Genomic DNA, 24,543 nt, shown 5'->3' on the forward strand with positions numbered 1-24,543 from the left:
TTACTAAATCTGAAACGTCTTTTTTTTTTGGAACGACGGTAAAGTTTTTTTAATTCTGCAACAAATATGAAAAAAAAACAATAAACTTAAAACTACTTAAATGAATTATTTCAGTAAACATAAGACTAATAAAATATTTTATATTAACAAAGAAAATTTTATTTACATAATTTTTTATAACAATTAAACAATAATAAATTATTTTTATAGTTTATAATTGTGGTTTGAATTGCAAGGCTAAAAAATTTAACTATAAGAGAACTAGAACAGAACTAGAACAGAACTAGAACAGAACTAGAACAGAACTAGAACAGAACTAGAACAGAACTAGAACAGAACTAGAACAGAACTAGAACAGAACTAGAACAGAACTAGAACAGAACTAGAACAGAACTAGAACAGAACTAGAACAGAACTAGAACAGAACTAGAACAGAACTAGAACAGAACTAGAACAGAACTAGAACAGAAATAGAACAGAACTAAAACAGAACTAGAACAGAAATAGGAACTCGAATTGTCCAATTTTAGTCGTTGTCCTGATTTTGTGTTTGTTGTGTGGATGTCTGACAACATTTACACACTTATACGTACAATTATTGTATCTGTACACCATTTTATAGTTATTTTCAATATAGTTTTCTCTTTTTATTTTATTATATTCCTCCACAACGACAAGACAAGTTGTCTGTCTCTCTGTGTCTGAGGAAGCGAAAAATCAGTTGAATGTGATGCTTGCAATAAAACCCCTATAAAGTGTATATGATTTCAAGCTTTTGTGGTTGAAAAGATTTTATGTATATTAATATAAATATGAGAATAACTGTATGTATATCATATAGCTACAATACAAATTGGTATTTATATCGGTGGTTTTCTACTCTACACTCATGGAATTGTAGAAATTTAAAATTGTTTCACAAATTAAAGATTTCTTGCATACAAACATACATACATATGTATGTGTTATAGTTTGTCCTAAGACTTGTAATCGTAAGGTATTAGAATCTTTCGGTAGAATTGAGTTTTGTCAGTATAGATGATTTTATCACAACATTTTTCGAGTGTATTAATTTGCCTTCTTCTATAAAATTTATGCAAAATTTTATTATTAAATTGTATATTAAGCCATTAAAGAAATGACTTAATACAGTAATGAATAAATGAATAAACAAATGACTGATACGACTGTGAATACAAATGAAAACTAAAGCCACAAAAAGCAACTTTGAATAAAAATTTAAATATTTTAAGATTTTTTTAGTTTTGAATGGAATTAACATGCTACAAACACTCAAGAATGTAAATCAATAATATAGATTTAACTTTTCTTAAGATTTTCTTTAGTAAAACTTACCATAAAGTCTAATAATGCCATCCGTTTCACCGCGAGGATTTTTGGCCACACATTTATAGATTCCATCATCACCACTGCCCACATTTAAAATTGTCAATTTCATATGGGTTTTATAAACAGGCACTCCAATGCTAGACTCCACTCTAAAAGAAAATAAAATTTGAATATTTTATGTATTAAAAAAAAATAAATAAAATATAAAACTTACTTGTATTTACTGGAATCGTGTATAATTGGTCCTTCGCCTCTGGTCCAATAGTTTAAGGAAGTGGGATGAGCCTCGGTAAAGCATTCGATTGTAACATTGAAACCTTCAGGGGCACCCACCAATTGATGTGGTATCAACAGCATAGGGGGAACTGAAATGAAAATAAAAAGTCATAAAAATATAAAAGTTAAATAAAAAAAAGGTTAAACCCAAAACACAAACCGCACACCACCAACCAGCAGCCTCTACTAATTTGATTAATTTCATTTAAATACTTAACAACAGCCTAAAGGAAAATATTTAAAATTATGTTATAATAAAAAAAGAAAACTTTTCCTTTCTTTACAAATTCTTTAGTTTATTCGCAAAAAAAAATTTTATTTATGATTTTTTGTTTTAATTTAGATAAAAATCTAAGAAATCAATTATGGAAATTACATTAAAAATCTGCTTAAAATGTATTTGTTCTATTTCTACACCTTATACATGCAAAACATGTCATTCCCTTTTTTACTCTTATAAATAAAAAAAGATTTAAACAAAAACCTGCTGAAAGCAAAAGCAAACTTTTCATAAGATAAAAAAAAGTAAAAACTAAATACATCTTCCTTATTTTCCAAACATACTACTAAAGTTTTGAAAAATATTATTTTTTTCATTCTCTTTTCTCTACATACATATATAGCTGAAAGTTTTCCTCCGACTTAAGGGAAACTTTTTTGTCAAGCTTAAAAAAAAAGTAAATTTTTCATTTAAATAAGCGTCTTGATTTTTACATAATTCACAGCACATATTTCTTATTCTTATATTCATACTTATATTGGTGGTTTTAAGTAAACTTATCCTGCTCTTTCTCACTTATTTTTAAAGGACCTTTTTTTCTAGGAAGACAAAACCCTTAAAAAGAAACTCGTTCGCAGAAAACTGCAAAACAAATATTTCCCTTTATTATAATTCATAAGTAAGTCTTAGCCTTATTTCTTTAGCATATAGTTTTTGGTATTGTGTCTAGAGTTGTGAGAAAACATCTTAACGGAATTGTTATGCATAGTTTGAAAAGGTATAAAATTAATCCTATAAAAGCGATACAAATATATGTACATACATATGATCTTGTTTTATTCTATTTGTGTTCTAGTTCTTTTCAAGTTTTGTTTTAGTTGTGTTCTAGTTCTGTTTTCGTTGTGTTCTAGTTGTGTTCTAGTTCTGTTCCAGTTCTAGGTCTAGTTCTAGTTCTGTTCTAGTTCTGTTCCAGTTCTAGTTCTGTTCCAGTTCTAGTTCTGTTCTAGTTCTGTTCTAGTTCTGTTCTAGTTCTGTTCTAGTTCTGTTCTAGTTCTGTTCTAGTTCTGTTCTAGTTCTGTTCTAGTTCTGTTCTAGTTCTGTTCTAGTTCTGTTCTAGTTCTGTTCTAGTTCTGTTCTAGTTCTGTTCTAGTTCTGTTCTAGTTCTGTTCTAGTTCTGTTCTAGTTCTGTTCTAGTTCTGTTCTAGTTCTGTTCTTGTTCTGTTCTATTTCTGCTTAGTTAGTGTTCAAAATAAAATATAATTAAATTACAGAATATTTTTTTAATGGGTTAATTAATTCACATCTTAAGTTGCTTGCGAGAAACGAATAAAAATATTTCTTTTCAAAATAAGTTTATAATACAAAATGTTTCAGAAATACAGAAAAGCCGCAAAAATTATAAAAATATATTACTGTAAATCCAGAAAAACATAATGGGTGGTAATTATCATTATTTTTTTATGTAAAAAAAAACCTAAGTAGGTATTCATGGCTGAAAACAAACACAAAAAAGTGTGATATTTCTGCATCTTATGATTCTTAATTAAAAAATGAATTTGTCACCTACAACCAACTATACAGCCAACAACAGCAACATCTTCCTTAACATCTAGAGAAAAACAACTGTTACAAACAACAATCAACCCCTTTTCAAATCTTTAACCATAAAATATTAATGAATGACTTGAAACGAAAAAAAAAACTTTGTTGAAATAAGGATTATTTTTTCATTGTTTCTCTACAGGCTGCTAAAGTTTTTTTTGTATTTTATTTTTGTGTTAAAAAATACTTTTGTTTATTACGAATTATTTTCCGTGAATTTTTTATGAATTTTTTTGTTAAGTAATATTTTTTCCGTTTTTTTTTTGTCATTAACTTTATTACCTGTTTAAAAATGGTTTGACAACAAGGACAATTATAATATGTACTAATTCTGTGAGGACAAGACAGCAGCAGCAAAAAAAGGACAATAATGTTGAATGCTTTCAATGAGGTTGTTGTCCAACGAAACTTATTAACAAAATGAAATTCTGTTTTGGAGAATTTTTTCTGCCACTAATTAAGGCAGCATGGTGTTCATAAAGAGTCCTTTAATGAAGAAAAAAAGGGTTTTATTTTTGTTCAGTTTGTTTTTTTTTTTTTTTGTGTAAATTACAAATTTATTGTTAAGTGGGTTTAAATGTTGTTCAGTTGTCCTTTTTTTGGTTGCTGCCAAGGCTGTGATGCAGTGGACAGGAAAGTGTAGTTTTATTTTTATGTTTATTATTTTATGATTTTATTAATATTAAAATGCTGTATAATCAGTGTAGGTAGATTATTTACTTTAATCAAATGATTGCTTGAGAGAATTATTATAAATTAACTAACAAAAAAGGCAAAAATTAACAATTCAAAATAATTTATATTGTTGAAAACACAATGAAGGCTTTTGCAGAAAAAAAAAACCGAGGATTTGTATAAAAAAAACTTATCATTAAGCAGAATTATAAATAATGCAAATTCATTCATAATGGAGTTAAGCCATTAAGGTGAAAAAAACTATTTTCAAGAGAAAATATAGATTTTTTGAAAAAGTCCTTGAAAAAGATACTTTGCTAATATTTCCAGGGGTTGGTATATAATTTCGACTGCATTAAGAGCTTATACTTAGAGGTGAGAAACATATACGCCTGGTAACATTTTGACACCAAAGTGTGTAAAATTTTTTAACAACATCCGTTGTTAAGATATATACATACGTACGACAGCATAACGTTGTCAACATTGAATTTATTCATTGTCGAAATCTTCATTTTATACACATTAGTTGTCTAAATGTTAACAAAAGTGATAAGCTCCTTATTGTCAACAATTCGCTTGCTAACCAAGTTACAATGTTGACAACTTTGCGTTGTCAATATTACATAGTATTTTCTTACGATATCTGACAACAAATGTTATTGAAAAATTATACACACTTTACCTCTGTATAGGTTTTGCCTGGTACCAAATTGACATCAAAGTGTTTATAATTTTCTAACAACATCCGTTGTCAAGATATTTACATACGTACGACAACACAACGTTGTCAACATTGCAACAAATCATTGTCAAAATCTAAATTTTATACACATTAGTTGTCTAAATATTAACAAGCGTAATAAGCTCATTATTGTCAACAATTCGCTTGCTAACCAAGTTACAATGTTGACAACTTTGTGTTAGTATTGTAGCCGTGTATATTTTTTCCCCTCTGTATAGGTAATGCCTGGTACCAAATTGACACCAAAGTGTTTATAATTTTCTAACAACATCCGTTGTCAAGATATTTACATATGTACGACAACACAACGTTGTCAACTTTGCAACAAATCATTATCAAAATATAACTTTTATACACATTAGTTATCTAAATGTTAACGTGATAAGCTCACTATTGACAACAATGTAAGCTGTAAGCTAACAACGTTAAAATGTTAACAACATTGCGTTATCAAAATTTCATAGTGTTGTCGCACATTTGACTATGGATGTTTTTGAAAAATTATAAACGCTTTGGTGACAATTTAGTACCAGAGAGAGGAAGCTTTTAACAGATTTATTGACCAGTTTTTACTCTATGAAAATTTTTTTATTCTTCACATATATCAAAACCAATCACATACCACAATATATTCCTCAAATTAATAAAAAATATTTTCATTGTAGTTTATAAAAAGTTGTTGCATTTTTATTAGTTTTTAGTTTTCTTTTTTCATTTATTTAGTTTTTTTCTGGTCTCTATTTCTATTGTTTGTGGTTGAAATGTTTGTTCAAATTTATCAATTTTTATAAGCACTATTTGTTTGCTTTATAAAATCCTTGCTTTTTTTCTAAATTCTACTTTAGTCTATTCTGTTTTGTTTAGTTTTTATAAGGGGTTTTCTTCTCTCCTACAAAGAAAAACTTTAGGGATCTTCTTCGTCTTTAAATTAAATGTGTGTGTAAGTGTGTAGAGATATTACGTTGTGAATGTAAGTATATTGAAGAAATGTTAGTCTGTTAGTATTTGCTTCAATGACTTTGATTTGTAGTTGTTTGTTTTTTTCCTCCTTCCCCTTCCTTACTTCTATAGACAACTTTCGTCCTGCTCTACTCCTTTATGGGGGTATTGTTTATGTTTGTGTTGTATTAGTTCCAACTATAAACCAACAACAATTGTTTATTTGTTTGTTTATCTACTTATTTGCTATTGTTGTTTTGGTTTTTTATTTGTATTCTCAGTTAGTGGAAGTCTCTAGTAAAACATGATAATATACTACTAACCATAACATACACAATACTTACATGTAAATATACATACACTTGTGTCTATGCTTAAACAGAGTAACAATTTATACATTTGAAATTCGTCCATAATTACTTTTTAACTAGAGTTAGAGTCCACTTAAACTATAATTGTCTACACAAATCTACATTTTTACAACAAAATGTAAATTTTACATCAAAATGTCTGTGCTATATTTCAATTCCAATTGTGAGTTCTACTTAAAGAGTTATTTTTACTTAAAAATGAAAATTGTACTTCCAAATGTAAAATTTACTTCAAAATGTAAATTTACTTTAAAATTGAAGCCATAATGTAAATTTGGCTTCAAAATGTAAAGTTTTCTTCAAAACTGAAATTGTACTTCAAAATGATAATTTTAAGTCAAAATTTCATAGAAAATTTGATTTTTACACAAAATTGTATTTTAACACAAAAATTGTATTTTAACACAAAAATTTTATTTTTACACAAATATATTAATTTCACAGAGAAACTGTATTTTGAAAAACAAATTTAGTTTTTACATAAAAATTGTATTTTTACACCAAATTTTATTTTAACACAAAAATTGTAGTTTTACGCAAAAATTGTAGCCTAACACAAAAATTTTATTTTATCACAAAAATTGTATTTTAACACAAAAATTGTATTTTAACACAAAAATTGTATTTTAACACAAAAATTGTATTTTAACACAAAAATTGTATTTTAACACAAAAATTGTATTTTAACACAAAAATTGTATTTTTGCACAAAAATTGTATTTTTACACAAAAATGGTATTTTAACACAAAAATTTTATTTTTACACAAAAATTTTACTTTTACACAGAAATTATATTTTGAAACAGAAATTTTATTTTTACACAAAATTACATTTTTATATAATTATTACACAAACTTATTTCTACCCAAATATTAATTTTTTTACACAAATTGTTTAAGCAATTCTCTATCAGTCTGTGTTAATGTTAACATAAAGTACAATTGTGTTTAAACTTATCTTCTTATATTAAAGTTGAAATTCTTAAACATTTATAAGGATGCATGAGTATTATTGCCACATATTGTAGCCTTGTAAACATACATACAAACATATGTATGTACATACGTACAGCTATGCAGTATGTAAGTATGTATCTTTTATAAAGTGATGAATGTAATGCATATGTAATTTAGAACTTTTACAATGTAGTTTTCAGCAGACTATAATATTGTACTTATTTACACATACATATGTGCATACATATAAATGTAAACTTAGAGAGACTATGTATAAATGTAAAGATTCTTCTTACTACACAACATATTAGATAACATTTCAACACATCATTATCATACCATCATACATATTCACATACATTCACATAAATTCTCATACATAAGTCACAGGATATGTTAAGCAGTTGTTTATTATTGTAATAGTTCTTTCTGCATAAACCAATACAAAATACATCCTTGTATATCCTTTTGCTATTGCTGTGATGTGTATACATATGTGTTTGTTTGGCTATATTAGTTTATATTGTTGTATTCATGTAAAATCTGTTGAAAATCAATTTGTATATGGTTGAGCAATTGTTTTGAGAAAAAAAGAAAGAAAAATAAATTCTTCTTATTGCTTAAGTTATACTTGAAAATAAACTAAAGAAACTTGAATAGTTCTATATTATTTTTTTTTTGTAATAAAAAATCAAGCAATTTTAAAATTTGTTCTTCTTTTTTTATAATGATTTTTAAGCTTTTGTGTCATTGATATAAAAATCTTAAGCTCTTGATTTAACAAAAAGACAACAACTACTTGACCATTTTAAAAAAAATTTGTGGTAAATTCTTAAGGGTTTTTTATTCTTCTTTCCAGGCAGTTGTGTGGGAAATTGTCCTTTTTATTTTCTTCGCTTCCTTTTCGTTTTTGTTAAATACAATGACCATTTGCTTGGCTTGTCAAGCTGTAGAAAGCCACTTAAACGTTGATTTAAATTACAATTGATTCTTTTTCGTAAAAAAAGGCCCCAAAGAAAAAGAAAAAAATAAATAAAATAAATACAGAAAGAGGAAAATGAAATAAGTACGGGTTTAGCTGAAGTGTTGAACAAGGTGTTGAGACATTTTATTGCTTTAACCCTAATAAGGATGTTAAGGATAATTTTGTGTTGAAGTTCTTAATGTTAAATTTAATTGGCATGATCATTTCGAAAACAAAAGAAGAACTTGTTATAATTAGTAATTAAATGAAATAGTATAAAGCTATTGTTTACACTATAAGGTAATGTAATATATAACTAATACTTTTTTGTGTAAAATTATAACTTTGGGGTAAAAGTGTATAATTTTGTGTAAAATGAACATTTTGCGATATGTGTTAATTATTGTGTAAAGTGTAAATTTTGTGTAAAATAAGAATTTTATGCAAAATTTACTTGCTTAGTTAGTTAGTTAGTTAGTTAGTCAGTTTGTTAGTTAGTTAGGTAGTCAGTTAGTTAGTTAGTTAGTTAGTTAGTTAGTAAGTAAGTAAGTAAGTAAGTAAGTAAGTAAGTAAGTAAGTAAGTAAGTAAGTAAGTAAGTAAGTAAGTAAGTAAGTAAGTAAGTAAGTAAGTAAGTAAGTAAGTAAGTAAGTAAGTAAGTTAGTTAGTTAGTAAGTTATTAAGTTAGTTAGTTAGTTAGTTAGTTAGTTAGTTAGTTAGTTAGTTAGTTAGTTAGTTAGTTAGTTAGTTAGTTAGTTAGTTACTTAGTTAGTTAGTTAATTAGTTCCCTCTATCCAGCCTGTTCTTTGCTCCTTAACTAGTACCTCAAGTGGTTATCGAACCTACCACCTCCAGTCTATCTGACTAAAATACTAACCACTAACCTCCCGGAGGTCACTTTGTAAAATTTTTAATTAAGAATAATTCCTTTACCAAAACTCAAGGGTTAAACAGTAGCACTTTTTCGTAAATATTTACTCTACGCTTTATACTTCTTCCAATTTGGTCCTCTGCCCCCCTTTCCCTCGAATCAATGGCACATGACCGTTTTAACAATTGACACTGTCATTTCCTCATTTCGTTAACGTTTGTTTGACGTTCATTACAATTGCGCTGGTAGTTATGTAATGTGTTAGAGTGTGTAGCAGCCAACCAGTTAGTGTCCTGCGTGAGTATTTGTCTACAAATTACACGTCCTTTTGTGTGTGTGTGGCGGTGTGTTCTAGTGATTGTTAAACAACTCATTGTTACTCTCATCTCGCACTTAAATATTGAAACTGTGTCGTAATGGAGTGACTATTAGAGGACAAGAGTGTTTGTGCTGCTCATGAATGATGAAGTATACAAGTATTTGCTAAAGATATTTCCTTTAGCTAATTTGTAAGTGTAGGGCAAAAAAAAAAAAAAAGATTTAATGAACCATTTTCTGGTAAAATAAATGAAAGGATGTAATTCTCTTTTTTATGTTGGTTTTAGTTAGGTAAAGGAGTTAAATTTGTCTTTATTGATTATTTTAAAGGTATAATTTTTTCTTGAAATTGAGTTAAAAATAATGGGTTTTAATTATTCTAAATATATGTTTTAATGACAAGGTATTGAAGTGATTTCTAAGTGAGAGATTATTGGCGTTATATTGGAAAGGTTTAAAATATACCAAATTTTATATTTTCTACCGTTACTGTGCAATAACAAAAACAATTTCTCGAAGACTTTTGGATTTCAACAGAACAGACAAACAGACAGACGGACATGTCTTACTTGACTAATCTATAAGGATTCAGAATATACTTTATAGGGTCGGATAATTGTATTGTGGAAATTACAAACGGAATGAAACATCCTTCTCACGCTTACTTTCTTTGAAATGATTTGACATGTGCTCGAATCAAAACACTAAATAATATAGTACTACGGGTGGCCAGTTCCCCGCAAGACTTTGTCCTGGCTAGTCAGTTGGTAGAAGTTTTTTCGGGATCCATGTAGTGGCTGTGGTTTTAACCCAAAATCGTGAAAAATAAATTGTCGTTTAAAATTCGGAAAGTTCGATGCTGTTGCCGAATGATAACAGATATAAGTTGCTGTGGGACTAAGTATTGGAAATGAGTTGGTGTTAATTATATATAATATAGTATAAATGTAGGGGTATACGCATTACACACACACCGATACATATAACTAGAATGAGTGTACCGGATGTTATTCTGTAGGAGTGTGTTGTATGAGTGACGAGTGTACTGGATTGAATGATGATGGATAAAAGGTATCTTATACAAGCGATACTATTGTATTTTTCTTCCTAGTCCAGGTATCTTTAGAGAAAACTGTCTTTATACCAGATTTACCTAAGTTATGGATGATGGATTTGATGGATTCATATTTTAGTCTATCAAACAACATCTCTAGGTTCTGTTGCCGACAGCGGTCATCACATCTGCGTAGTTGTAAACGGAAGAGATCGGAAGTAAAGCAATAGGACAGCAATGCTCAGGGATTAGATAGCTCGAGATAGAACTTAATTAAATTTTTTCTTGGTGAGTTACTTAGTTAGTTGGTTAGTTAGATAGTTAGTTAGTTAGTTAGTTAGTTAGTTAGTTAGTTAGTTAGTTAGTCAGTTAGTTAGATAGTTAGTTAGATAGTTAGTTAGATAGTTAGTTAGTTAGTTAGTTAGTTAGTTAGTTAGTTAGTCAGTTAGTTAGTTAGTTAGTTAGTTAGTTAGTTAGTTAGTTAGTTAGTTAGTTAGTTAGTCAGTTAGTTAGTTAGTTAGTTAGTTAGTTAGATAGTTAGTTAGTTAGTTAGTTAGTAAGTTAGTTAGTTAGTTAGTTAGTTAGTTAGTTGGTTAGTTAGTTAGTTAGTTAGTTAGTTAGTTAGTTAGTTAGTCAGTTAGTTAGTTAGTTAGTTAGTTGGTTGGTTAGTTAGTTAGTTACTTAGTTAGTTAGTGATTGACTTAGTTAGTTAGTTAAATAGTTAGTTAGTGAGTTAGTTAGTTAGTGAGTTAGTTAGTTAGTTAAATAGTTAGTTAGTTAGTTAGTTAGTTAGTTAGTTAGTTAGTTAGTTAGTTAGTTAGTTAGTTAGTTAGTTAGTTAGTTAGTTAGTTTGTTAGTTAGTGAGTTAGTTAGTTCGTGATTGAGTTAGTAGGTCATATAAGTAAAACAGGTCCTTCCTTACAGAACTTCAAATAGTTTACTGTTGTAATAGTACATTTTTAATTTACAATTAATTTTAATTGAATTCGTTGGTTACTCCTCAACTCATTCCTCCATCTGCTTTAAGTATTTCTAATGTTCCAATTCTATTTCCATAATTACAACGAACACATTTTGTATAAAGATTTGCAAGACAACAATATCCTTTCCATTATGACTACAGCTATCTTGCAGTGATTTTCTGTTGACGAATTACATATATCACTATGATGACTTCCAATTAGTTGTCATCAACCCAAATTTCATATTTCAAGATATGCGCATTTCCTTTGATCAATTTGAAAATTTAAATGTATGACATACTAATTAAGGACACATACATGTATCTTGCTGCAGCATAAAACAAAATGTTAATTTAACAACAAGCAACAACTCAAAGCAAATGTCAGAGTTTATTACTAGAAAAGACAAAAAACTAAAAAAAACTTTAAAATAAAGATTTACTGCATGTGTTTTGTCTTTATTTATGAATTTTGAGTTTATTTATAATTTCAATAAAAATCAGTTTATTTTAGTTAAAAGCAAAGTGAAATATATGTTTTGTTCTCTTTTATTTATGATTATTATTCGTTTGTTTCCTTTGGCATGAATACTTTGTCCTTGTTAATATTCCATTACAAGCTAAATATGTGTGTATGTTTTCCCATACATATATAAACATTAGTGCCACAATTCGTTAAACAAGATGTGACAGCTGTTGCAACATGTCCTTTTTAACTGACCACGTTTGTATGCTTCATTTTTATTGCAAAAATGTTTTTTTTTTTTGTTCTTTCTTTCGCTTTTTTGCTCTCTATGTTTTTTTGTGGATTTTTATATGTGTTTATTTGTATCCTTATTGGGTAAATTTTAAATAAAACTAAAAAAATGTTTGGGAGTACAAAAAAAAAAAAGAAATAGTTTTGTAGCTAAAAGCGACATCTGTGTGTGTTTTGTTCTCTTTAAAGTTTTTTTATTTTATTTTGTTTTGTTTTTATTGCAAAACAAAAGTACGTGCGTTTTTTACCAAAGCAACTAAACAAACTGAATTGTTGAATCCTTTTGTACCGATATGCTACAAATACATATTTGTTTCATTTGTAGGAATTGTGGGGAATTAAAGGTAGAGGCGAGAGATAGAGAGAGAGACAAAGAGGGATCTAGAGTATGTGACATTTAATGCTATATGTTGTACAAATGTGTATGTGATCCTGATGGTTTGTTAGATTGCATACTGATTTGTTGCTTTTGTGCAACAAACTGACGACACATGTTATTTGCTAACTCAGCATACAGATAGATAGACAGAAAGAAAGACAGACTAATGGAAGGACGGACGGGCATATTTCGACACAAATATTATAACAAATACTTACATATAGAGAGATACATGTACATGCATATTGATTCAAACAGGCCATTTGATGTTTAAGCACAAATACTCTTATAGATCTGCGATGGTAAAGCACTCTCTATTACAATTAAGCAGGTGATCCTTGTTAAACCGAATTTTTCGCCACTAATTTTCAATTGTTTACTTTAAAGGTCCTAGGTAATCAAGCTGCAGTTTTAAACTCAATTTAGTTTTCATTTGTAATCAAAGTGATATATGATCTTAATAAAGTTAAACTTAAACGTAGATTACGCAATACCTAAATGACCCTTCGAACTGCTGGGTCGTGTTCGTGTCTGTATTTGTTTGTACATGTCAGTTCAAATGTATTTGTTGTATTGTCAAGCTAATGTTGCTCTATTACTTTAAAAAGTCGTTTTGTATTCACATGACATTTGTAACGTATTTCTTTTTGTTTTTCTTCTTTTTTTTGGGGAATTTTATTTATAGTTGTTTGTTGTTTTTTTATTATCATTTTTAGCTTTTTTTGTTTTTATTTTTTCGGTATAAAACCAACAATAAGAAAATATTTTTTCAACAAATATTTATCTAAGGATTTAATCAAATAGAAAATGAACATTGAACAGCAAAAATATTTAAACAAATAAGAAATTATATTCGATTGCATAGTAAAGGTGAAAGGTTGTGATTAGACATAACTAAAACACAGATTTGAGAGACATGTTTAAAAAGCATAGAAATTGAATCGAACTATTAATCTGACTCGATATAATGTTGTCCGTCCTTCCTTTTACAAGCAGCTATATTATAAATTTACTCTATGTCGTACTAATGATGAAATGTTGAGATGACATAACTATAACATATTTTCAGACCAATTTTTACACATATTTTAAATGTAGATAAATCGGTTCATAAACGTTTTATGATTTGATATAGAAATGTCCTTCCGTCTTTGCTCACAACGGTGAAAAGTTAAGGCCACGTAAGTAGCTCAAATTTAAACCTTATTTTAATGATGAGTAAAATGTAAAATTTCGGCTCAAAGTCATTTTCGGACTCATATAGAAGAGTTCGTCCTTCTGTCCGTCCGTCTGTCCATGTCGAAGAAGTGATTTATTTAATCAATTTACTCTGTCGTTATCAGGAAATGTTGTAACTAAATAAAAACGTACCATACTTTAAAACAAATTTTCATGAATTTTTGAAATGTAAAAAAATCGGCTTGAAATAATTTTCTGAATCTATATAGAAATATCCGTCTGTTCATGTACAGGAAGTGATTCATATGATAAATTTACTCTGTCGTTACCAGAAGAGTGAAAGGTTGTAATTAAGTAACTACATAACATACTTTTTAACACATTTTCAGGAAGTTTTGAAACGTAAAGAAATCGGTTAAACATAATTTTCTTAGACGATATAGAAATATCCGTCTTTCCATCTATGGTATGGAATTTTTATTAAAAAATTAAACATTTTCCCGCTTATTCGAATCGAACCCTAGTTCTCTATACTAATCGACAATAATATTAAGAACCAACCTACGAAGATAGCCGCAAATTTTTTCCATAGTTTTACTTTATTTCAATAATTTTATTTAACCTTAAAATGATTTTAAAAATTTCAATTACATTTTATCAAAATTTTACATCTTTTATTGTATTTTTAGCCTGCAAACGCCATTTTTTTATTTGCACCATCAAAATCCCTGACCTTTAATACTACAACCTAATTTGTTAAAAGGACATTTATGGTAGAAATGTCACATTGTTGACCCGTCCTAAGCCGATTAATCGTACAGACAAAACATTCCAGCAATTGTTGCTGTTACCATACATACCAGCATATAACTACATAGATACAAAACATACATCTATATGTATGTATCTATTTATGTATGTATGTGTAAAACAATATACGAAAAAAAGAAGAGTGTAAGGATTCCAATGAATTGCCTACTCCATGTTACTGTTTGTAAAACAAACTTCAAGTCATGTCCACTTTAAACTGCAGGCACTGCAGGTTGTTTGAAGCAGCACAACTGCAGCAAGCAAAAAATGTTTGTTGTGTTTTATAGTGTTTGATTTAGGGATTGTTTTTTTTAGGAAAATCTGCAAAGCTTCCAGTTTTTTTAAATGTGTACACAAAAATCTATTTGCATGTTAACAATTTTTTCTGAATTTTTCTATATAAAGCCTAAAAAATTGTTGCTGTTTTCACTTTTTTTGTAAATTTCGTTTCTATTTTCGGTTCCTATATCCTGTGACTGAGAATTGCATCTATTACCATTTGATTTTCAACTTTTTTTGCTACAAAAAAAACTTTTTCGTTTTCTCATGTGCTAGGCAATAAACTATGTTCTCTATATAACAAACGCCAAAGTTGCGTGTAGTAATGTAAGGATTTGCTCTCCTCGAAAAGTAAGTGTTTACAAATCCATAAGCCTTTTTGAAGTATTAGTCATAACAAGTGCTGCTGCTTTTTCTGTTTGTTATTATTAACAAATGTTGTTTGGCAGCAGCACTTAGAATGTTGCTTAGTTTAGCTAGCTATAGTTACAGGTGCAAATAAATTAAAAACAGTTGAAAGCTTCTTTTACAAGAATTTAAGGTTACAGGGAATAACTTCTAGTAGGGTATTAAATTACGTAAATTGTGTTTTTTTTTTGATACTTACAATCTACACTGACTTTGATGCGTTTTGAAACCGTTGGTGGCACTCCGTTTGATGCTATACACAAATAGGCACCCATATCTAAGCGTGATATTCGGGTTATTTCCAAAGTATCACCTTCCCATTCATTTACTGTAAGCAAAATGGAAATTAAGAGATATTAACTATAAATCTATCGAAATAAATACATAGTTTGTGATAATGTAGTGATAGTGTAGTGAAATTCTTATGATGGTCTAGCTATAGTGAAGTTAATATCTAGTGTTAATTTAGTTATAGTCATAGGATTATTATATACTGATAGTCTAGCCATAGTCTAGCCATAGTCTAGCCATAGTCTAGCCATAGTCTTGCCATAGTATAGTCATAGTCTAGTCATAGTCTAGTCATAGTGTAGTCATAGTCTAGTAGTCATATTCTAGTCATAGTCTAGTCATAGTCTAGTCATAGTCTAGTCATAGTCTAGTCATAGTCTAGTCATAGTCTAGTCATAGTCTAGTCATAGTCTAGTCATAGTCTAGTCATAGTCTAGTCATAGTCTAGTCATAGTCTAGTCATAGTCTAGTCATAGTCTAGTCATAGTCTAGTCATAGTCTAGTCATAGTCTAGTCATAGTCTAGTCATAGTCTAGTCATAGTCTAGTCATAGTCTAGTCAGTCATTGTCTAGTCATATTCTAGTCATATTCTCTTTGCAACAAAAATTAACTTATAGTTGATAATTAACATAAACATTGTCAGTCACGTGACAATTTAAATCGTAAAATATTCTATGTCCTTTTGCCTATTCCTTCTCATCACTTACCAATATGATTTTTACTAATTGTAATTCTTGAATTATCATCCCTCTTCCATTTAATGACCGGCTTGGGACTGCCACTAGCACGACAGCGTAATGAAATATTTGAACCTTCTCGAACAATGACATCACTTGAACTTAGCGAATCATCTATATTGGGAGGAACTGTAAATAATTTGGAAAATAGAAGAAGAAAAAAAGGACACAATAAGAAAAAATCATATGAGATACTACAAACCAATTATATAAGATTTACAATACAATTGTGTTACTATTAAGTACGTTTTCTAATTTAGTTTATGGAGTGCATATTTTGTTTATTTTCTCTATTATGTTGCCTTAATTGTAAAGATACTTTGGTTTATTTACAACCTTGTTATGGTGTTGCTACTTTTTCTAAAGGAATTATTGTTGTTGGTTGGTTTTTTAAGTTGTCTCTTGAGATGAGTTGCTAGCACTCTTGATGTGTTACTAAGGAGGTAATAAAGTAGTGATTTTTATTTTAAAATAAATTTGTGACTTAATGCTTGAAACAGTGCAACGAGAGTATTAACTTAAAGCAGGTTTAGGCAATAATTATGGAGAGCATAACCGAGTTTACTCTCCCATATGAAAACTAATCTTTTTTACGATACGTTGTATTGTTCTTTATAAGGCTTTAGAATTCCAGATAAATTAATTTAAATTGTGACTTTAAAATGAGAGTAGCAGTTTTACCTTAAGATTTTGCCGTTCCCTGTTTTAAGAGTTTGCCTGAGCATTAGTTACCTTCCCACTTGCCTGTGTGGTTATTTAAAAACTAAAGTAGAAGTTGATGAGTATGGTGATGATGATGATGTTGTTGACGACGATGAAAATGATGACTATAATAATGTTGTTGCTTTTCTTACATTAAACAAACTTCTTGTGGATGAAAAGAATGTTAAGGAAACAAACACTTGTTTATTTACTTATTTATTTGGCCAAGAGGCTAAATGAGTTTTTGACTTGTTATCCTGCCACTTACTCTCGTCATGGCTTATTGTGTAACTTTAACTAACTTACAAACTGTATAAATAAAGGCAAATAATAAATGAATGAATGTCGGAGATACAGGGAGGGCTGACTAAGACTAAAGCTACTGCAGCAGCAGCTCCTGATGATGATAATTAGAATATTGCTAAGAACACTTGATGAACAAGTATCATTAAAATGTGTAGTTTAAATAAATTTCGTTATAATTATTTTAGCTTGAACTTGGATCTATCATATGTCTCGGTTACAAATAGCTAAGAAATTTTAAAGTCTACCAACTTTAGGTCTTAATTCGAACACAATGTAACAACTATTTACTTCATTGTTTACATGGAGACAAAAAAAGATCAAATACTCTGAACCATTTATTGGCTGTTAAGCATAATCTCTATTGCCATTAAGTGTCACAAAGTAGCAACTATTTACTTCATTGTTTACTTGGTGTTAAAATAGTAACTACTTAGTACTTTTAAAACTAGATTCAGTTTATACAAATGTCTTTCAATTAGATCTAATACTTTTCTTATAGCCTTTCAAACCACTTGAAGCTAACTTTCAATTCGTTTACGCCTTTACCTTCATTACTGAACTTTATTTACATCCAGTCATTCTTATATCCCTCCCTTCTATAACAGCTATAGTCTATTTAAACTCTCTTCAAAAGCAAATAATAACAAAAAAAAATAAAATAAATAAAATCTTAAGTTATTAGGACATGTTTGTGGTTTCGTTAAGAAAACATAGACATAAATATTTATACCAACAGCAGTACAACAGCAGCAACAGTATGTTGCAAGCTACTCAACTCACATTTGTGTTAAGACAAAAAGTGTGACATTTACGTAGCAGATTCCTGTTCAAGTCTCAAGAAAAAGTTTTTATTTCACTTTTCTAACGACAAATGTTTCCTTCCGCTGCAAAGTATAAAAATACTTTTCCCGTTAAGGATTGTTGTTTCAAGAGAATTTATTTATTTATATTAAGTGAGTGAGATTGAGATGATGCTTTTGAGTTAGTTGTTGTCTGCATGATGAAGATGACACTAGTTTTTTTTTTTGGTTTTTTGAAATTAAATTAACGCTACTGATGATTTTACATTAGTTTTTGTAATCAAACCTTAAGTTTTATAAGTAATTTGTTATTTGTAGTCATGGTTTTAGTTAATAGTTTTATATAGTCTTGGATTTTGTGAACAATATTTAATTGGCTTTTTAAGCAGTTATATTTCTATTAGGTAATGAGAGGATTACAGGTTTTTTGCAAAGGAATGGTAACTTAAGAAATGCAATGTCTTATTAGATAAAAAAGTCTCCAATCGAGAGAGAAAAAGAAATTGAAACTTAATCCTATCAAAGGACATTTTCTATATGGAAACTACGTTTAAGCGTAACACTCTCTCGAAACGAGAGCCATTTCCTATACAAAGAGAAGTGGAAACTGATGAAATGTATGACTCATTAGGTAATAATATCTCTAATCGAAAGAGAAAGAGAGAAATGTTATACTGAAACTCAATCCAACCGAGAGACATATTCTATAAGGAAACTATTTCCAAGCGAGAGTCATTTCCTATACAAAAACTCTGTCCAAAACGAGAGCAATTTTCTATTCTAAAACTCTCTCTCAACAAAAGTAATTTTCTATACAAAATCTACCTCTAAATTAGTGACATTTTCTATACGGAAATTGTTTCATATCAAGAAATATTTTTTATACGGCAACTTTATTTTAGAGGCGTTTTATATACAGAAAATGTCTTCAAATGATATAAATTTTCTATTTGGAAACTTTCCTATGCAAAGTGTCTTCAATTGAGACAAATTTTCTGTATGAAAACTTTTATTGAGTCAAATTTTCTATAGATAAATATTCTCTAATTGAGAGAAATTTTCTTTACGGCAAATATCCATAAGAGAGAGAAACACTCAATATGGCAAATATCTCTATTCAAAAAAGATATTCTATATCAAAAATGTTTATAATCTAGAGACACGTTCTATACGGAAAATGTCTCAAATTGAAAGAAATTTTCTAAACAAAAACTGTCTTTAATCCAGAAAAATTTTCCATGCGAAAAGTGAGTATAGTTGAAAGAGATTTTTTATTCGAAATCAGTCTCTAGATGAGAGAAAGAGTGTCTCTAATCGAACGACATTTTCTATACGAAGACTAACTTCAATCGAAAGGCAGTTTCTATACCAAATCTGTCTTTTAGAAACCCTTTAGAAACCCTTATACGAAAACCGTCCTCGAAATTGGAGGCATTTTCTGTAAGAAGACTGTCTGTAATTGAGAGGCATTTTCCACACAAAAACAGTCTCTAATTAAGAGTTATAGAAACTATATTTTCTATACGAAAACTATATCTAACTGAGAAGATATTTACAGATATTTTCTATAGAAAACTTTCTCCAATTGAATGACATTATCAATTAAAAATATGTCTCCATGGTGGGACATTTTCCGTACGAATTCAGTCTATAATTGAGAGACTTTTTCTATTCTAAAAATCTCTCTAATTAGGAGATAATTCTACACTTAAAATGCCTCTTATTGAGAGACATTTTCTACATATAACAATGGCTTTGATTTCTCTCTTTTCCTCTTCAATTAAAAATTTTTCTCTATAATTCAGATTCCCTCAAAAAATACAAAAAATGTGGAAGATTTAACTGTAGAGATACATCAGCATTCGAGGTAACATATTTAGTGGTAAAGTTGAAAGAAGATGTTCTTTAAGTACCCTGCAGTTCTTGGAATTATATAAGCATTGACAATTGGGTTAAGAACTAAGAACTAGCAGTTGTTATTTTCAAGATTTAGTAGGGTTTGAAAAATTTTTCCGGTTTACTTCTTTTTGCTCTGTACATTACTTTTAAGTATACTAGTGGCATGTGAGGTAACTAGTTTATCCTCTAAATAGTATGTAAGCTGCAATTAAGTTGAAAATGATGTAAAAAACAGCAGTATAGCAGAAAATGCAATAATAAAAGTTGGATAATACTCCATGTCTAATACTGCATGTTCTAGAGCAGAGAACGGCATGAAGATATAGCAAGGAGAGGAAAGGCAAATAATATTTTCTATAAAAAAACTAAATTGCAATTGTAGGTTATAAGTTTCCTATCGGTCTGTTTAAGCTAAAATTTGTATTTCTCTTTGTAGCGTTCACTGTTCTGAACCCACATAAAGATATAGCAGGGAGTCATATTATTTCTCCTGTTATGACATTGTGGCAAGTGATTTTGTTCGAACGTTTTACTCTTTGCTTTGAAATGTTTTTTTGATAGCAACGCATGTTAAAGTGGGAATCATTGAAGCATAAATTTTAAGTTTAAATAATTTTTTTCAACTCATATTTGCTGTTTTACCAGTGCTTTCTTGCCAGCCTGCTGTTGTTTCATTTTCCCTGTGCTTTGGTCCCCAAAGATATTTGCTTTGATTTACAATTTTCGAAGAAAGCATAAAAGGAGAAGACGAAGAAATTTTTACTTTTCTTTTAGACGTTGCAAGGAATAAATTTTCTTTTTAATTTATTTATAAAATACAAACAAATTATAGTTTGTCAACCAAACCCCCCACTCAGTATTGTTAAGGGAAATCTTGGTAATTGTTGTCGTTGTTGCTATAGTAAATATGATTTTCAAGAGATTTTTATACAATTAAATTGATTTTTTTGGAAACTTATATAAATGTTCCTGCTGCGACTATCAACAACTTACCAACCACGTTTAAATAGCCAAATTGTGTTTTGGCTGTCACAGTATTGATTTGACACATATAACGTCCCTTATCCTCTTCCTGAACATTGTTTATGTGTAAATACCAGGTGCGATGACGATCATGTTTATCGTGTGTCACACTGATGCGTGGATTACGTGTTATAACATGATTGTGTACCGTTAATATGGCTGATTGTTCGAAATGCATCCATGCCACCTGAAAGAGTTAAGAAAACAGTTGTGCGTCAATATGATGTGAGAAAAAAAAAGTATTCAGTTGTAAAGGGACAAGAAATGTACATTACATTTAATAAATGTGTTTATTATGGGATTACATATACATTTGAGGGGACTGAAATGAAAGTGAAAAAAAAAATATTAAAAAAATGTTTGGTCATGTGAAGAGAGGAAGGACTATTGCACAGAGACGTAGATAATGTAATTTCAAAGGAGTTAATGCGGAGAATGTTATTTTCATTTCTGTGCTGCGCTCCTGCTTTTTAAAACAAACCTAAAAAAACTGACAAAGTTGCAGTTTGTTTTAAAAACATTTAGGTTATGTTAACATTTGACGATGTCAAGTTAATTATAACCATTAAATATTTGTTCAATAAAATATATGTAAAATTTTTAAGGAATGTCAATATAATTATTCATCAGCTAACTGATGTTAATTTGAAATTTACATTAAGTTTGATAATATTTAAAATTACCCATTAAATAGGGGAAATATTTATGTCAGAGGCCGATTACAAACAGATTCCAAGTCTATATAACATTTACTAGATTTCCACTAGAGGAAGCTAAAACTAAACATAAATTGATATCATAATTTTCATATAACGTTTATAGTTGTTATAAACAAATTTTACAATACAATGTTTACAATCACTCTCTTAAGCTTAAAGTGTTAAAATTTTTATTTTTAAACCATTTTCTACAAAATTTCCTTATAACGATTTTAATCGTTAAAAACAATTTTTACTTTTTCTTTCCCGTTTTTTTTTTTTTAATTTAAAATACAACATCAAAAATAGCATATATTGTGATTTTGTTATTTGTTAAAAAAGAGATTTTTAGTAAAAATTTTCTTATAACGATTTTAATCGTTATGTCATATTTTCTCCATAAATTTCTAGGCAAATTTGCAAATAACGACAGTTTTCGTCAATTTTATTAAAAAAATGTTAAAAAACATCACTTAACCAAAAAAAAATCACAATTTATTGTTTTAAAACGTTTTCTAACAGCATTTTTATATAACGACTTTCAACGTTATGACTTATTTTCACTAAAAACTGTAAAAATAAGTTAAATTTTAACATAAAATACAAATTTTAGCATTTAAAAGATATTTCTGACATCTCCCTTATATAACGACTTTTTTCGTTTTTTGTAAAAATGGCAGAAAAATGTTTAGCATTTCTTAGAAAACTTGGAGAACAAGTGGATGTTGTGTTAAAAATGTTAAGGTTGTTGAAAAATAAATTTATAGCAAATTTTTTATATAACGACTTTTAACGTTATTAGTTTTTTTTTTCGTAAATATGTTCACAATAATCTCTTTAAGCGAAAATATGTTAAAGTTATTGTTTAAAAACGATTTTCAAATAAATTTTCATATAACGATTTTCATCGTTATGACTTATTTTCACTAAAAAACTTTCAAGATAAGTTATATATTTATACATTGTAATAAAGTGGTATTCTAAAGTAATTTTTAACATATTTTTCAAATAAATTTTCATATAACGATTTTCATCGTTATGACGTATTTTCACTAAAAACTTTCAAGATAAGTTATATATTTATACAATGTAATAAAGTGGTATTCTAAAGTTAATTTTAACATATTTCTCAAATAACGTTTTTTAACGTTATTAGGCAAAAAGCGATAAAAACTTTAAATTTGAATTAAACTGTTTAAGAAAGCTTAAACTCACTAAAATTTAAACATTTTATTAATGTTTCAATTTTCATAGTTGTTTTGTAGACTTATTAAATTACTCGGCAAACACCACAAAATCTTTAATTGCTACTAAATGATTTTAATAAATTATTCAATATTCTTATTCACTTCCTTAAAGTGCTTAATTTTTATCAATTATTTAATTTTTATTTAAGTTTCCGTTAACAAACTGAAACAAAATTTACAAGGTGTTTTTTTTTGTTTTCCGTTTACTTTTATACTTTTTTTGGTTAACTTTCTTGTTCCAACCCATTTAAGGGCTGTTACAAGTACTATTTCCTGTAAACTCAATGACTTACTGTTCAATATTGAAAATACACAGAGCGAAAGACACACGCACGGCAGTAGTATAAACACCGTAGAGCCAGCATATTTTCTTGTCATTGATTATTAAGTTCCTGTTGCAAAGTTTTCGTTCAACAAAAATATGAAAGTAAAGTTAAACATACTTAAGTAGACTTAATATAGAAAAAAAAACGAAGTAAAAAAACCTGTAACAATGTTTTCTTATTTTATTTCAATTACTTTAAAACAAAAACTTTCAAGAGAAAAATCTAAAAAATAAGAAAATTTTTTAAATAAAAAACTTTAAACAAAAAGCTAAGTAAATATTTAAAATAAATTTAGAAAATTGCATAAAATTTTACGAAATAAACTAAAATTAAGACAATTTTTTTGTCGTTTTACAAAGAATATTAAGTCAGCAAATTTCTATTTCCTACTAATGATCAGTTTGTAAAATTTTATAGTTTTTTAAGCAAATTTTTCCCCAAAAACGTGTCAAGAATGCAACAAATGTCAAATATCGTTTAAACTTACAAAACCATAGAGATGTGTATTTAAGATGAGCAGCAACATGAGCAGTATTGAACACTAGAAAAAATTAAGTGCAAAGAAAAAAAAGAAACCTTTTGCTAACAAGACGATAAAACTAAACATTGAAATGTAACCGTAAGTAGCAGTAAATGTGTAAATATTGTAACACATACTATCAAACTTACACACACACTTGCAAACATATCTTTAATTTCCATTTTGTCATCAAGTAAGAATATAAGATGAAAACAAACTTCTTAGACAACATGAGTAAAAAATTTAAAATTTAAGCAAAAAATGCTCAGAAATGCATCTAAAACTAAAGTATTTGTAGAGGTTTTTATATCAAATTAGCAGTTGGGATGAAATAAATAGTTTATTTGCTATTTTCAGCTAGTTAGTATGATAAGTTACTACTTTAGTAACCACTATTGTTGTCGTAAGGATGTGTTCTTAGGATTCTTTTTTGCTTTTAACTAACTACAAAATGTTCTAACGATATGTGCACTTAAAGGTAATACTTAATACCTACAACTAGTTGTTAGTCCAGACACATATCCTGTTGTTACTTCAGGGGTTAGTGGATCCATTTTAGGGATTACTAGACCAGAACTAGATTAGGACTAGACTAGGAATAGACTAGGAATAGACTATGACTAGACTATGACTAGACTATGACTAGACTATGACTAGACTATGACTAGACTATGACTAGACTATGACTAGACTATGACTAGACTATGACTAGACTATGACTAGACTATGACTAGACTATGACTAGACTATGACTAGACTAGGACTAGACTAGGACTAGACTAGGACTAGACTATGACTAGACTATGACTAGACTATGACTAGACTATGACTAGACTATGACTAGACTATGACTAGACTATGACTAGACTATGACTAGACT

The 24,543-nt window shown here is 28.6% G+C and overlaps 1 protein-coding gene across 1 annotated transcript in view; it reads right to left on the minus strand.

The window, feature by feature from the left end:
* Positions 1–1,000: 1,000 nt before the first annotated feature.
* Positions 1,001–24,543, minus strand: part of LOC111680288 (lachesin) — a 45,364-nt gene continuing 21,821 nt past the window's right edge. Inside the window, exons 2-7 of the mRNA XM_046956194.1 lie at positions 20,843–21,059; positions 16,113–16,271; positions 15,313–15,441; positions 1,565–1,715; positions 1,357–1,499; positions 1,001–1,083 (exon numbers count right to left, since the gene is read on the minus strand). Coding sequence (XP_046812150.1) covers positions 1,001–1,083; positions 1,357–1,499; positions 1,565–1,715; positions 15,313–15,441; positions 16,113–16,271; positions 20,843–21,050 — 873 coding nt within the window. The 5' untranslated portion in view covers positions 21,051–21,059. The remainder of the gene's footprint in view (positions 1,084–1,356; positions 1,500–1,564; positions 1,716–15,312; positions 15,442–16,112; positions 16,272–20,842; positions 21,060–24,543) is intronic.

This window comes from Lucilia cuprina, chromosome 2, assembly GCF_022045245.1.
Source record: "Lucilia cuprina isolate Lc7/37 chromosome 2, ASM2204524v1, whole genome shotgun sequence".
In the NCBI taxonomy this organism is placed as follows: Eukaryota; Metazoa; Arthropoda; class Insecta; order Diptera; family Calliphoridae; genus Lucilia; species Lucilia cuprina.